General features: G+C 54.2%; 9 protein-coding genes across 9 annotated transcripts; 5 read left to right on the forward strand and 4 right to left on the reverse strand.

The window, feature by feature from the left end:
* Nucleotides 1-955: 955 nt before the first annotated feature.
* SAICODRAFT_7203 (4'-phosphopantetheinyl transferase) lies at nt 956-1,459 on the forward strand (the record flags this gene model as incomplete). The annotated part of the gene is made up of 1 exon (XM_019170732.1): nt 956-1,459. The coding sequence occupies one exon, from the start codon at nt 956-958 to the stop codon at nt 1,457-1,459; it is 504 nt and encodes a 167-aa protein (XP_019024611.1).
* Nucleotides 1,460-1,733: 274 nt separating this feature from the next.
* SAICODRAFT_92031 (GINS complex subunit Psf3) lies at nt 1,734-2,550 on the forward strand (the record flags this gene model as incomplete). Its single annotated transcript, XM_019171785.1, has 3 exons — nt 1,734-1,787; nt 1,850-2,264; nt 2,319-2,550. 3 exons carry the CDS (start codon nt 1,734-1,736, stop codon nt 2,387-2,389), a joined length of 540 nt encoding a protein of 179 aa, XP_019024612.1. The 3' UTR covers nt 2,390-2,550.
* A 54-nt stretch (nt 2,551-2,604) lies between these two features.
* SAICODRAFT_25153 (manganese and iron superoxide dismutase) lies at nt 2,605-3,337 on the reverse strand (the record flags this gene model as incomplete). The annotated part of the gene is made up of 2 exons (XM_019166829.1): nt 2,605-3,190; nt 3,249-3,337. The coding sequence occupies 2 exons, from the start codon at nt 3,335-3,337 to the stop codon at nt 2,605-2,607; spliced, it is 675 nt and encodes a 224-aa protein (XP_019024613.1).
* Nucleotides 3,338-3,869: 532 nt separating this feature from the next.
* SAICODRAFT_30177 (uncharacterized protein) lies at nt 3,870-5,163 on the reverse strand. Its single transcript, XM_019167612.1, has 2 exons — nt 5,002-5,163; nt 3,870-4,948 (listed from the first exon to the last, which is right to left on the reverse strand). The coding sequence occupies exons 1-2, from the start codon at nt 5,021-5,023 to the stop codon at nt 3,996-3,998; spliced, it is 975 nt and encodes a 324-aa protein (XP_019024614.1). The 5' UTR covers nt 5,024-5,163; the 3' UTR covers nt 3,870-3,995.
* Nucleotides 5,058-6,993, forward strand: SAICODRAFT_79813 (nucleotide-diphospho-sugar transferase). The gene has a single exon (XM_019171172.1). The coding sequence runs from the start codon at nt 5,335-5,337 to the stop codon at nt 6,868-6,870; it is 1,536 nt and encodes a 511-aa protein (XP_019024615.1). The 5' UTR covers nt 5,058-5,334; the 3' UTR covers nt 6,871-6,993.
* Nucleotides 6,971-8,027, reverse strand: SAICODRAFT_18980 (uncharacterized protein). The gene is made up of 2 exons (XM_019166041.1): nt 7,939-8,027; nt 6,971-7,873 (listed from the first exon to the last, which is right to left on the reverse strand). The coding sequence occupies exons 1-2, from the start codon at nt 7,969-7,971 to the stop codon at nt 7,013-7,015; spliced, it is 894 nt and encodes a 297-aa protein (XP_019024616.1). The 5' UTR covers nt 7,972-8,027; the 3' UTR covers nt 6,971-7,012.
* A 202-nt stretch (nt 8,028-8,229) lies between these two features.
* SAICODRAFT_7209 (WD40 repeat-like protein) lies at nt 8,230-9,472 on the reverse strand (the record flags this gene model as incomplete). The annotated part of the gene is made up of 4 exons (XM_019170737.1): nt 8,230-8,279; nt 8,335-8,725; nt 8,778-9,233; nt 9,287-9,472. 4 exons carry the CDS (start codon nt 9,470-9,472, stop codon nt 8,230-8,232), a joined length of 1,083 nt encoding a protein of 360 aa, XP_019024617.1.
* A 64-nt stretch (nt 9,473-9,536) lies between these two features.
* Nucleotides 9,537-10,517, forward strand: SAICODRAFT_92047 (transport protein particle subunit; the record flags this gene model as incomplete). The annotated part of the gene is made up of 6 exons (XM_019171786.1): nt 9,537-9,592; nt 9,646-9,777; nt 9,837-9,934; nt 9,986-10,085; nt 10,151-10,342; nt 10,398-10,517. The coding sequence occupies exons 2-6, from the start codon at nt 9,724-9,726 to the stop codon at nt 10,515-10,517; spliced, it is 564 nt and encodes a 187-aa protein (XP_019024618.1). The 5' UTR covers nt 9,537-9,592; nt 9,646-9,723.
* Nucleotides 10,518-10,972: 455 nt separating this feature from the next.
* SAICODRAFT_7211 (uncharacterized protein) lies at nt 10,973-13,778 on the forward strand (the record flags this gene model as incomplete). The annotated part of the gene is made up of 2 exons (XM_019170739.1): nt 10,973-11,515; nt 11,574-13,778. 2 exons carry the CDS (start codon nt 10,973-10,975, stop codon nt 13,776-13,778), a joined length of 2,748 nt encoding a protein of 915 aa, XP_019024619.1.
* Nucleotides 13,779-14,372: the final 594 nt, after the last annotated feature.

Genomic DNA, 14,372 nt, shown 5'->3' on the forward strand with positions numbered 1-14,372 from the left:
CCAGGAGGCCGTGACGCTGCACCTGACTCAACAATCACAGGCTGCGGCGCCGGTGCCTGATCCCATCGACTCTTCGGACCCACATTCGTCGCAACACCAGAATCCGTCTTAGGCGGTGTCTCCGTACTTGTACTCGTCTTAAACCCTATCCCACCCCTCGCCGTCATGGTTGCAGGTGTTGATGCATCGGATGACCCCGGTGTTGCGGGTACCGCTTTGCTCCCTAAGCCGGGATGCGCTGATTCAACTGTGCGGGCAGCGAAGGATGTTACGGATCGTGGAGCGAAAGCTGTTGTGCCGAGACCCAGACCGCCGAATGAAGGTCGAGGAGGTTCGTCGTCTTCGTCGTAGTCTCGTTCGATTACGTAGTCTTCTCCTTCCTGATCACCTTCCTCTTCCTCATTGTATTCCTCGACGTCTTTCATTGCCTCATCCTCAACTTCCGCCTGCTCCTGCGCCGGCTCCTGCGCCGGCTCCTTGGTCGTCTTCTCGGCTTTCTGGAAGTTCACACCCTTATACCTCATCGCCCTCGCCCCCAACCCGTTCCTCTCATCCTCACTATCCTCCTCCCCAAACACCCCCAACATCGCATCCTCCTTCCCACCGACTCTTCGCCTCTTCCTCCGTCCCGGATTCTGGAATAATTCCGCTTCGTCGCGTTCGTCTGCGTCTGCGTACTGATCATAAGTGTCCTCCTCTGCGCTGGAGTCGTCGGAAGACGACGCATAATCCGCCAATCGACTGGCCATCGTGGGGGGGGGGGGCGGGTGTATGGGAGATGGCCGAATTCGGGGTGCGGTGTAACGTAGGTTTACGCCGTCCTGGCGGGGATGCACGTGCCTGAAGGCTCGAGTCGACGTTACCGAGACCACAATCAAATCCGGGAACTGCGATCAAGGATACTTCGAATAACAGGTTTTCAAACGCAGGCATTTCAAATCGAAAGACGACATCGATGATCCGCGGTATCGGAACAGACATCCTCCGTATCGTCCGCCTGCAAGAATTATACAAGAAATACCCCTCTGCCCTACCAAAACGAATTCTCCGACCGAACGAGCGAAAACAACTGGGGCTATACAATCAAGAAGATAAAACACACAGCACCAAGGCCCTGCTTTACCTAGCCTCAATCTGGACCGCAAAAGAAGCAGTCTATAAAGCCTTCACCCCCTCCCGACACCTAACCTGGCAAGACGTCGAACTAAACTACAAACCCTCCGATCCTTCTCTCAGATGGACATCATCACAAGATATTCATACCAGCCATGACCAGGGTAGGACGCCGGTGTTGAGGGTTTTCGGGGAGGATGGGAGGGAAGATCGGTGGGAGGAGGTACATGTGAGTTTGAGTTGGGATGGGGAGTATGCTGTTGCGTATGTTGTTAGGGAGGTGGAGGTAGAGAATATGACGTGGTCGGGTCCCGTTGAGACGGCGGACGATCCGGTAGTACCATAGCCCGACATACCATGTGCGGCGCGTTTCCACAGCAGCACACCCCGTATGCTTCCCGTACGTTTAGGTATCGGACACAGATAACATCTCGGATGTTCAACGACAGCAATCCTATCGAACTCTATCGACCTCTATCGACCTCTATCGAGCACAAAATCGGGGTCTGCTACTGTAAGGTGTGGCGTGTACAGCACGTCGCGTCTTCGAGTTCAATTACAAACGCGCGCATCGTAAACCTCCAAGGAAAACACAAACGTAACCCTCGGGACTATTCGCCATGGCAGGGACGAACGACTACTACGACATCGACGCAATCCTAACAGACCACCAAGTACGTTCTACCTCTCCTCCTCTTCTCCACCGCGTGCAATAGGCTGACATGGTGGGACGCAGAAAATCCCCTCCACCTTCAACTTCGAAATCCCAGGCCTCGGCTACCTCGAATCCCCCACCGACCCCAACCAACCCCTCCTAGCCGGCACAAAACTCGACCTCCCCCTCTGGCTCTCCGAACTCCTCGCCATCCAACAATTCACCGACCTCCACCTTCCACCCCCCTTCTCCTCCCGCGTCCGCAACGCCCTCAAGGCCGATCCCAAAAGCGTAGATTTACGGGCGTGGAGTCCGCATTTCTATGGTGTTGGTGTTCGGTTGTTGGGGGTTGTTAGGGATGAGGAGTTGGTGCAGGTGCTGGAGGCGACGTGGAGGGAGAGGGTTGCGGTTGTTGCTGATCATGCGCAAAATCCGACGGGGGCTATGGAGGAGGGTGCGGTGTTTTTGAGCGGGTTGGATGAGATGGAGAGGCAGTGTGAGTACTGATGCGTCTGTTGTGTAAGAATGTGTGTGCTGACTGTGTGGGCAGTGTTCAGGATCGTACATGATAGCGCAAAAGCTATGAAACAATGGCAGGATCAGGGCAAGAAGAGCAGCTGAATATGATACGGAGATCGTACGGGCATGGAGTTTTGCGGCGTTTTGCATCTTGGACATACCCAGCGGAAGTTACGGAGCATCAAGATCGAGTAATAAATAATCGTCATATCAGATAAATCCTACACTATCCATCCGTATATATTACAACCGAAGTAGACCGGTAAGTATCAGCACGATCTTCACAATCTCGCTTCCTGCTTTCCACCACCATGGATTCAAGCAGAGAAACGCTTCTCAGCAGCCTGCCAGTTAATAACAGACCAGATGTTCTTATAGTACTCAACCTTGTTGTTCTGGTACTGGAGGTAGTAAGCGTGCTCCCAAGTATCAACACCAATCAAGGGAACCTGGTTTCCGACGACGGGGTCCTGGTTGGGAGTAGTGATGATAGCCAACTTGCCAGTCTCCTTGTCCTTGATCAACCATCCCCATCCAGATCCCTGAATACCAGCGAGAGCAGCATTGAACTTCTGGATAAAGTTGTCCACGTTACCCCACTGCTGGTTAATCGCATCCGCCAACGCACCAGTCGGGGGCTTTCCACCACCCTGGGACGCAGGAGCGAGGTTCTCCCAGAAAAGGGTGTGGTTGAGGTGACCGCCTCCGTTGAACTTGAGCGCGGCTTGGAGTGCGATTTGGGAAGCGACGTCGTTAGACTTGACAGCGGCCTCGAGCTTCTCTTCGGCGGCGTTGAGGTTGGTGACGTAGGTGTTGTGGTGCTTCGTGTGGTGAATCTTCATGATCTCCTCGGAGATGGCGGGTTCAAGGGCATTGTAGGGGTAGGCGAGTTCGGGGAGAGTGCTATCATCTCACGATCAGTCATCTTATCAAACACAATGACGAAGAGAGGACAACGTACTGCTTGAAACGAGCAGCCATAGACATCTTTGCGACGGTCTGAAGACGAGCGGTACGGAAAACCGAAGAGCGGACAGCGGAGAGCGACATATTTGGTTGCGGGTGACTAAAGTCTAGAAAGAGGCGTCAACCGTTTAGTAATCACGTCTGACGGATCGGAGGGTTTTGTAGGTATACCTTTGTGGTTGTTGGAGGGAGATTGGTGAGTCCTGGCAGGGTGCAGCCAAAATAACCGCAGGACCCGCGCTCGGAGATTCGGAGAGGAATTGCATCATAGCCAACCCGTGACGAGGGAAAACGAAAGGAATAGGATGGATTTGACAAGTATTCCGAGGAGGGACTGACCGTTCTGCTGGCAATTGGAGTGCGGTGATGCACGTGGAAAGATCTCGAATTCGAATCAAAGCGCCCGAGGTCGACGAGACATTCCTCGGAGGGTGATCTCGAGCTCGGGGTGTTTCTTGACATAGCTAAGGCTATGACGAATCGCGGGTATTTAAAGTCAAGGGATTTTGTAGGTATGTCCGCCTATCGCGATCCATGCCATAGGTATGGCAATAGCGGCTTCATTTGCCGAGCAGTACATCCGGACGTGGGTGGTGCTCGAGTTTGAAGAGCTCAAACAGCCGATCCCAACACGTAACACCGACGCTGATCTCATCTGTAAGTCGGAAGCTTCCCGCCCGACATCACCTCAGATCGCATTCCTTCCTGTTTTTCCAACTCCAACAGAAATCCGTAAAATGTTTCATCTCCTCCCCCTCCCCAAAACCTCCCCAACAGCCCTCTCAACCTCCCCCCCATTCCTCTCCAAAACATCAACAGCCTCCTCCCTCACCAACTCCGGAAAAACCCCCATCAACGTCTCAATATCCACTTCCCGGATCCTTGGCGCACGCTGCGTTTCGCGGCGTCCAGAGAGTGTATCGAGGAGTTCTGTCGAGATGGGTTGGAGGGTTGGACTGTTCGGCGGGGGGTTGAGGTCGTCGAGGGAGTCGGAGGTTTGAGGAGCGGTATCGGGGTCTGCGGTTGCGAGACTACTATAGCCCGACGGAGAAGGCATGGGGCCCCGACCCGTGAGGGATTTGGGGAGGAATGAAGACGGTACGCGCCACGCTCGTACCCGCCCTGGAACGACCTCCGCTCTCCATCCCAGGCCGACACACCATCCCACCGCAGCACTAACCGCACTCCCCCACCCCTGACTCAACGCGACCTGTGCCGCCAACCCCCACACGAAGATTTTATCCGTCACGGTAAGAGCCCGGGGAAGGGGTTCGAGGTGGAAGGAGTAAGTTGGGGGGATGAGGGATGCGTAGTGCGCGAGGAGGGAGAAGAGGAGGGGTGTGGGGCCTGGTGGGAGGTAATTTAGTCCGAAGATGGGTCGGAGGAGGAGGAGAAGGAGGGGGCCGAGGAGGGATGTGAGGAACCAGGTTGAGATGATCAGCGAGATGTATTTCCGGCTTCCCATTGCGCGCTCCACGCCTCGTAGGTTGTACACCAGTAATACTGCGAACAGAACTTCGCCTGAGTTGACGTAGGCGAGTTGCCATGTCAGGAGACGGTGAAATTGGTGGTATTGTAGGAGATGGGGAGAGAATTGGATGTGGAGGAGGGGTTGGAGGGAGAGGAGGGGGATGAGGGTTGATGTGGTGATGAGGTATGTGGAGAGGAACTTCGAGATTGGGGCGTTGCGGAAGCCTGTTGACCCGGTGTTAGCTGCGAGTACAGATCCTGGACGTTGATGGATTAACCCGATGGTGCTGAGGACAACATCTTGACCGTTTGATCAGCTGGTTGAGCGGGTGTCGATGGTGGTAGGGTGTACGGAGCGGGTTGCCAGGCGCGTACAAGCCGCGGTCGACGTCGACGTCCCGAACTACGTGTATAAAACCTTAATTCAAAACCGGACGGGTACCTCACTCTTCATCCTCATCCTACCCTCTTAAAAAGAACTCCATCCTCTTCACGAATCGAAGGACTCAGTCTCTCACGTCACACCTGCATTCGCCTCAGTCCAGTGACGCACGGACCTCCCCACCCAAAAATACTTCCCTCGAACCCCCACACTCGCCCATATAGCAATTATGGACGCAATCAAATCCGTTGTCGAGAAGGTCGTTCCCGGACTCGTGGACACCGCTTCTCCTCCCTCCGGGGCTCAAGTCGCCGACCTCCGCGCCAAATACGATGCAGCCGGCCAATCCCAGGTCTTCACCTTCTGGGACTCGCTTTCCGACAGCGAGAAAGCTGCGTTGTACACCCAGTTGTCCGATATTGACCCTGAACGCGTCAACCGTATCGCTACCGAGACCCTCAACCCCGCTCTCACTGCTGAGGGAGACGACAAGGTTGAGCCCCTTCCCGCCGCACAGACCGCCTCCACCATCGATGCTTCCGAGTCTCAACTCCAAGCCTGGAGAACGAAGGGTCTTGAGCTTATTGGCGAGAGCAAGGTTGCTGTTTTGTTGATGGCCGGAGGACAAGGTACCCGTCTCGGGTCCTCTGACCCGAAGGGATGTTTCGATATTGGTCTTCCCTCTCACAAATCTCTCTTCCAACTCCAAGCCGAGCGTATTCGTCGCGTCGAGGTCCTCGCCGCCAAACACGCTGGAAAGGCAGCGGGTGAGGTCGTGGTGCCGTGGTATGTCATGACCTCCGGGCCCACCCGTGGTCCCACCGAGGCCTTCTTCCAGAAGAACAACTACTTTGGTTTAAAGAAGGAGAACGTCATCGTTTTTGAGCAGGGTGTCTTGCCTTGCCTCACTAACGACGCCAAGATCATCCTGGAGTCAAAGGGCAAAGTCGCGGTAGCTCCCGACGGCAACGGTGGTCTCTACCGCGGTATGATCACCTCCCCCGTCCTCTCCGACCTCGAGAAGAGAGGCATCGAACACGTCCACGCATACTGCGTCGACAACTGTCTCGTCCGCGTCGCAGACCCTACATTCATCGGATTCTCCGTCGCCAAAAACGCGGATATCGCGACTAAAGTCGTACGGAAACGCGCGCCCGAGGAGCCGGTTGGACTCATCGTTTTGAAAGGTGGGAAGCCGGGTGTTGTGGAGTATTCCGAGATTGACGAGGCTTTGACGAAGCAGGTTGAGGAGATGGGGGAGGAGAAGGGGTTGTTGAGGTATCGGGCTGCTAATATCGTGAATCACTACTACCATATCAGGTTCTTGTCGAAGATCCCGGTGTGGTGCGATAACCTGCCACACCACATCGCACGCAAGAAGATCCCATACGTCGACCTCGAATCAGGCGAAACCGTCAAACCCTCAAAGCCAAACGGCATCAAACTCGAACAATTCGTCTTTGACGTCTTCCCCTTCATCTCGTTGGACAATTTCGCCTGTCTTGAGGTTAAACGCGAGGATGAGTTCTCGCCGCTCAAGAATGCTAGGGGCGCGGGTGAGGATGATCCCGATACCTCGAAGAAGGATATTATGGCGCAGGGGAGGAAGTGGGTTGAGGCTGCAGGTGGGGTTGTGGAGGGGGAGAGCGAGGAGGAGAGTGGGGTTGAGGTTAGTCCGTTGGTGTCGTATGATGGGGAGGGGTTGGAGGGGTATGTTAAGGGAAAGACGTTGAGGGCGCCCGTTAAGATTGAGGCGGATGAGTAAGGGTGGTAAGATGCGTGACTGTAGGGATGTAGGATATTACATTATAGTGACATTGCTTATGGATTCTATGAACTTGCTTCTTGAGTGTTGATGATTGCAAAACCTGTCCACCTAAAAAGTCACACGCCCATCATCCACCCCCTCACCTCCTCCTCTTCACATTCTGAGGCTCAACGGTCTCTTCCCTGTCATCACCACTCATTACCCTCCCCGCCGTTCTTTTCCTCCCACTGTACGTCTCTGTAAACTGACTACTGGTATGCTTCTCCTCCTCCTCCTCCTCTCCTCCAAAATCTAGCTCAGTATCTCCAGGACTATGCGCCCCCGAATTAAGAAACATCATCATGATCTGCGCTGCCGCCGAATCTTCACTCCCGGGTCTAAGCCCTGGACTCGAGCCCTGACAACCGTTCACCAGAGGTCTGCTTGAATCCAGGCCAAAGTGTAGCGCTAGAGCTTCGTGACGGGGATGCATAGGATTTGGGTTTCGTTTCCGCTCCGGACTCGCGGTAAAGAAGGGCGGAAATACCAACGGACTCTGCTGTAACTGTAGTTGTGTCTGCAAACTCGGTACGCGTCGATGACTCCGACTGGTACGTGAATGATGGTGTTTTGAGCTTGGGTTTGAGTCGAAGCGGGTACGTGTCGGCGTTGTGGGGTGGGAGGTGAGTCCATTGTAGATTGAGGAGGGGCGGGAGGAGGCGGGGTTTAGTTCTGGGTGGTCCCAGACTGTTTCGAGGTCTTTTCGTCCTTCATCCTGGTCTGGTTGTTTGGTAGTGAAAGACAAAACAGGGAGGAGCATCTTTTGCTGTACATGGCGGCTATCATCGTCGGGGTGAAATGTCGAGGCCGAGGCGTGCGACAATGTGCCCATTGGTAGCCTGTGAGTATGTACCCTCCCCCCCAAGTACCTCTCCTCCAACTCCGATATCGTACTGGTCTGGTGATTATGCGATGCTTTCCAATGTGCGTAACTCAATGTCGTACGTAACTTTTTCGTGAGCTGTATGGAACGAACATTAGCCTACCATCGTCCTTGGGAGACAGGGATCTGGTTCGCTTTCACACCTCCTGGATTCGGGCACTCGTGCTAAGCTCCATCACGAACGAAGAAGAGAGTACGAGAGGGAGGGGAGAGGAGGAGGAGGAGGAGGAGGTCAAGCGGCTCGTTTGGGGGACGGGCGAAGATCGTGTGGCGTGTAGATGAGCTCGAGGCTTGAGCGTGGGTATGGGGTATATTAGAGTTCAATTAGAAATCTCGAGCCATGAAACGATGCATTTGGTAAAGTGTGTCGAAGAGGTCTATATGTAGTTATGGGGATTTTCCCTATCCTACTCATATGGCTCCTGATTGTCGGTTCATCGAATCTCTCCCAAGATAATCTTCCGATCCGTCGACGCAGACATAACTGTAAGGCCCATCGATTAGCACGCAAATCGCAGCATGACGTCAATGCATCTTACCAATCGGCTCAATCGGCGAAAACTGCACATCATTAACACACCCCGAATGCCCGGGCAACGCATATTCCACACTCCCACTTTCCGATTCCCAGACATACACGACGCCATCACTCCCTCCCGCCCCGACTCTCTTCCCGTCAGCGCTCCAACTCGCTCTCTGTAGATTTTTCTCGAAGCCGTGGAGAGCTTTTCCGTGGGGTGCGGTGAGGGTGCGGATGAGGCGGGTGGGGGAGGAGGTGAAGGGTGCGATATCCCATATTCGGAGGGTGGAGTCCATGGAGTAGGAGAGGAGGCGAGGTGAGGAGGACGAGGGGGAGATGGAGAGGGAAGTTATTGTGTTGGTGTGGCCTTGGAGGGTGTAGGCAATTGTTCGGGTTCGCATGTCCCAGACCTGTACCAAAACTTGTTAGCAAACTTGCAAGACTACTGCCAAAGCCAAGTACCTTGATTGTGTTGTCGAGGCCACCGGTGAAGAGTTGGTCTCCGGCTTCTGAGAACGCGACGGCGGTGACGGGGTATTTATTCTCCATCGAATCCACCGCCAACTTCTCCCTCGAATCCCACAACGAGACCCAACCATCATCACTCCCACTAACCAACATCTCATTCCCCCTCCGATACACATCAACAGTATTAACAATATCCTCATGCCCAACGTGTTTCTTCACCCTCTTTCCACTCTCTACGTCCCATGTTCCCAATGTCGTGTCGGCGCTGGCGGAGTAGATGGTCTTCGAATCACGGGACCAAGCGACGTCGAGGATTGCGGCTTTGTGTCCGGTAACGATGCCGTAGTTTGAACAATCGTTGTATGTGTTCCAGAGGAGAATTGAGCGGTCGAAGGAGGCAGAGGCGATGTGTTGCCCTGTTGGGTCGAAGCGGGATGCGAAGATTTCGCCCTGTAGGGTCCATGTCAGCCACACTCGTTTTCAAGGTGAAGCACGGTTCATACCGAATGACCAGTTAGGTGCATGTTGGGAGCCTGAAGTCCCGATGTTCGGGATACACTTTGGATCAAGGCACCTCCATTGCCGGAGCCGACGAGGGAGACTTGTTGGTTGTTTTGCGCGTTTGTGCGGGGTTTTTTGGAGACGACGAGATGGCCTCCTGAAGGTGGAGGGGATTTTCTTTTGTCCATTGCGATTGAAGGGGATGGTGTAGGTGTTGGAGGATGTGCGTGGAGGTGCAGGACGCGTGCAGCCGAGCAACGCGGTAACGACGACACGAGTAGGGATTACGAGAAGTGAAGTAAGTGAAGGTGGGTGTTTTGAAAACCTTTAAGAGGGGTCCTTGAGACTGACAATCTCCCAGATAAAGAAGGTCTTCAAGGACGTGACGCACAAAGACACAACCGACTGGTCTACACGAACGTCATACAGCACCAACAACATGTCAAGACACGCCCGAGTAGGGGAGGAAGTTTGGAAGGGGCGAGAGAAGATTGTGCGTGGCCGAAAATTGGTCGTATAACCGTCCTAGACGGCTAACTTTCTCACTCACAGAACGCCGAACTCTTCACCCTGACATATGGCTCCATCGTGGCACAATTATGCAAAGACTGTGATGATTATGCGGAGGTGAATAAGCAGTTAGACAAGATGTATGCTTGCGGCCCTGATTTGTGGGGATTTATGCTGATTGCTTGGTGTAGGGGATACAATATCGGTGTACGCCTGATAGAGGACTTCTTGGCAAGATCAGGGACAGGACGGTGTCACGACTTCAAAGAGACCGCAGAAGTCATCTCAAAGGTGAAACTGACCCTCTGGTTCTTTTTAACCGGAAACGCGGCATGTGCTGACGGGCATCTTCACAGGTCGGCTTCAAGATGTTCCTCAACATCGCACCCACAGTCACCAACATCTCCACAGACGGCAAGACCTTCTCACTGATCTTTGACGAAAACCCATTAGCGGAGTTCGTTGAGATACCGGATGACGGCAAGGCACAGACGGAGTTATGGTATTCGAATGTGTTGTGTGGCGTATTACGGGGTTCTCTGGAAATGGTATTTTTCCCTGATATGCCCAGCTGAGTTTGCGGGGCTAACATGGAGGATACAGGTACAAATGGCTGTGGAGGTTAGTTTTGTGAGTGATGTGCTGAGAGGGGATGAGCAGACGGAGATGAGGTTGACGCTGGTACGGATGTTGGAGGAGGAGATGCCTCCAGGAGAGGATTAGACGACTACAAGCAAGGCAGGGCGAAGGGATAAAGATACGATATACCCTCCGGACAAACACATCACAACATGGGGCTTCGCACGGAAACATATCGATGACGTACGTAGCCAGTAGGCGAACGACGGTGACACGCTCAACGGCAAGCCAACCGCAGTAAAGAGTAATAGGTGAAAAGAAAAGAAGAACAGCTTCGAATAAGCTTCCCTTGGTTTCCTCGCCTCCCAACGGGGGTGTTGGTCTTGTGAGGTACTAGCTTGCCAGGCAACCCCAGACGACAGCGTCGCGGTGTGCCCAAGTCCGCCCTGAAGCTGGAGCTGCCGACCGAGTCGCACCGAGCGCAACAGACCCGCACACAAGTGATCCTTGATCCCTACCTGAATTGACTTCGACAGATCTTCTGTTTTTCCCTCTCGGATCCACCGCGTCTTTCCACACGGGTTACGGGTTGACACAGCATGAACGGTGCCGCCGGATCCACGGCGCAATCACCTCGTGCTGCTCCGCCGTTGACGAGTAGCTCCTCCAATGCTTCGAACTCGAATCAGAATCAACAGCAGATGCAGTCGAATGAGATGTTACAGGTTTATATCTATGATTATCTCCTCAAGCAGGGACTTCCTGACTCGGCGCGGGCGTTCTTGAACGAGGTAGATTATCCGGTGACGGGGAGTGGGATGCAGGGTTCCCCGTCACAGGGATCTGGATCGCGGGATGGACATGGAGGACAGAGAGAGGATCAGACGTTGGAGTCTTCCATCCCGTCTGATATGGAGCAGAATCCTCGTAAGCGGCCGGCGCCTAATGATGATGCTGATACGGGTGCCGATCAGGAACGGCGTAAGATCGGTAAACATGAGGACTTGTTGCCGGCTGCTGTGCCTATTGACGCGCCAGATGGGTTTCTTTTGGAGTGGTGGACGATCTTTTGGGATATATTTACGGCGAGGAGCGGGAAGGGCGGATCGGTGTCTGCGAGCGCGTACATCGCGCATCAACAGGTTCGGATTTTTTATCTGGTATCCTAAGTGATCGTTACTAACGTTGGTATTCGAACAGAGAATGAGGCAAGAAGCGCAACAACGTGGCATGAACGCGATGGGTCAGCAACACCCCGGATACGCCGGCGTCCCCGGCCAGCCCATGAACGGCCAGCAGTTCGGCCAGCAGTTCGGTCCTAATATGCGCGTAGTGAACGGCATGCCAACAGTCGTCGGTGGCCTCGAGCCTAACATGACACCTCAGCAACAGCAGCGTGAAATGCTCATGCGCCAGGCTATGCTCAACAATCAGCGCAAGGGGAATACGATCTTCCCGCAGAACGCGCAGACCCAACAGCAGCTTCATATGTTACGTCAAGCTCAGATTCAACAGGTTCAGCAGCAGCAACAGCAGCAGCAACAACAGGCGCAACAGGTGCAGGCTCAGCAGCAGCAACAGCAGGGACAGTTCTCTGAGGAGGCCCAAGAGGGTCGCATGGGATCGCCCGCTGGTGCTCAAGCTACGTCGCCTACAAAGCGCCAGCGCCTTTCGCCCGAGGGTCAGCAGGGTCAGCTCCCAACTCAGCCTGGACAGCCTCAGCAGCCCATGCAGGGTATGCCTCAGAACCCCCAACAGGTTGCCCAAGCGCGTCAACAAGCCATGCAGCAACAACAGATGATGTTGAACATTGGAATGAACTCTGCCGCACTGACTCCTCAGCAGTTAATGGCTTTCCAGCAACAGACCAATAACCCCCTCTTGCAGAAGCAGAACCCGCAGATGAATATCGCTAGCTATACGCAGAGCCTCATGTCGCAACAACAGCGTGCGTTGAATGCGGCAAAGGGAGCGCCGATGCCCGGGCAGATGAACCAGATGGGTGGAAATGGTATGCCTGGTCAAGATCCCTCTGGTCAGTTGAACCTTGAGGGTATGCAGCCGCATGTGCAGCAACAGTTCATGAGGCAGTTGGCGCATCAGCAGAACCAGGCCGGTGCGAATGGTAACATGGCTTTGGCGGAGTACCAGTCTCAGTTGATGGTTTTGGAGAAACAGAACAAGGAGCGCCTCTTGGCTGCGCGTCAAGAGCAGGACAGGGGCGGATCGAGCGAGGCGCCTGGTCAGAACTTCCAGGATATGTCGCCTCAAACGACGCGTACTGGCCAGGTTCAGCCGTCTCCTCAGCCCGGATCGTTGGCGCTGGAGAAGCGTGGTACCCCCAAGATGGGACACATCGCTAATCCCAACTCCCCAGTCCCTGACTCGCAGGGTCCGCCGCGTGGTCCGTCCCCTGCGACCTTCAATGGCCAGGAGATGGATCCTCGCCAAATGATGATGTACCAGCAAATCAAGCAGCAGCAGAGTATGAATGATAACCTCCCTCAGGGCATGATGATGGGTCCGAACGGACAGATCACGCGTACCCCGTCCATGGCTGGTGCGGGTGGTCAGCCTGGATACATGCCTAATGGGGCTATGCAGCAGATGGGTATGATGAATGGAGGCAACCAGCAGGAACAGATGATGCGTCTGCGTCAACAAAACCCGGCGTTGTGGCACCAGCAGCAGCAACAACTCGCACAACAGATGCAGCTTCAGCAAATGAGGGCGCAGCAAATGGCTGCCCAACAGCAGCAGGGTCAAGGACAGGTGGGCCCTCAGGGACCACAGGGACCGCAGCAGCAGCCGATGAACCCCTCTCAGCAGATGCCGCCTCCTCAGGCGCCGCCGCAGCAGCCTCAGCAACGTAACCCGCAGAACGAGGCTCCGTCGCCGAGTTTGTCGAATGCGCAGCCGCCTACGCCTACACAAAGCCACAAGCCCGCTCCGAAGGGTAAGAAAGAACCGAAAGAGCCGAAGCCCAAGAAGGGCGGCGGCAAGAAGAACGCACCCGCTGCCCCCACACCGGCTACACCTCAGGCTACTTCGGAGCCTCCTACGCCTACTACGCCCATCACTCCTCAGCACCCTCAGAGCTTCAGCTTGAACCCCATGATGGGCGGTAACCCCATGCAAGCACCTACGTCGAACCCCTCCAACCCTCCTCAGCTCCAGCAGCAGACTTCACAGCCTGATCCGGCGCCATTCACGGCTATCGACACGGGTGCTGACTCGAGTACCTTATTTGGCGAGTTTGGAATGGGCGATACGGACCCCAACATGGACGCGTTCGACTTCGATGCGTTTTTGACCACTACGGCTGATGATGGCGCGGGTGGTGGGTTCGACACGAGCTTTGGCTTTACCTTTGGTGATGGCGTCGAAGCTGGTGCTGATGCGTGAATTTGAATGAGAATGAAAATTGGAGAAGGTGGGTGTGGTGGTGCTAGGCCTGGTGGTAACTTTGGATTATAATGGCGTTTTTTTGGGATGGTATGTGTTTCGGATGGATTTTATGAGAGCGAAAGTTTAAAAGGAGGGGTGTCTTTGTCATATGTGCTAATTTCTCTTGGATAATTTGCGAGTTGTTCTGTCCATTTGGTCGTTATCTTTCTTCAATTTTGATGCTTTGGCGCGAGAGCAAGTTAGTTTCTCATGATCATGTACCGGAGCTTATTTTACAAAACTTTAATACAACGTAACGAATGATGAATGCATGATACGTCCCTCTTTCATGTCTTGTATTAATACATGGTCTGTGATTGGGTACGTGTTCTTGGGCCTAACCTGTTGACATCGACCGACCTCGTTCAAGTACCGCCTAAACTAGCGCTTTGGTTCCGAACGTGAGAAACGGCTTGTTTCCCTGGAGGAAGAAATCCCATAAAGAGGGTATAGCCATAGTTAACTGCTCGATTTTGAGTTATTCTTTTTTGAGGTCACTCAAGAGGTTTAAATTTGAAGGACGGGGCGGCTCGGGTCATATTCCTCGTTCGG

The sequence above is a fragment of the Saitoella complicata genome (assembly GCF_001661265.1).
Source record: "Saitoella complicata NRRL Y-17804 unplaced genomic scaffold SAICOscaffold_10, whole genome shotgun sequence".
Taxonomy (NCBI): Eukaryota; Fungi; Ascomycota; class Saitoellomycetes; order Saitoellales; family Saitoellaceae; genus Saitoella; species Saitoella complicata.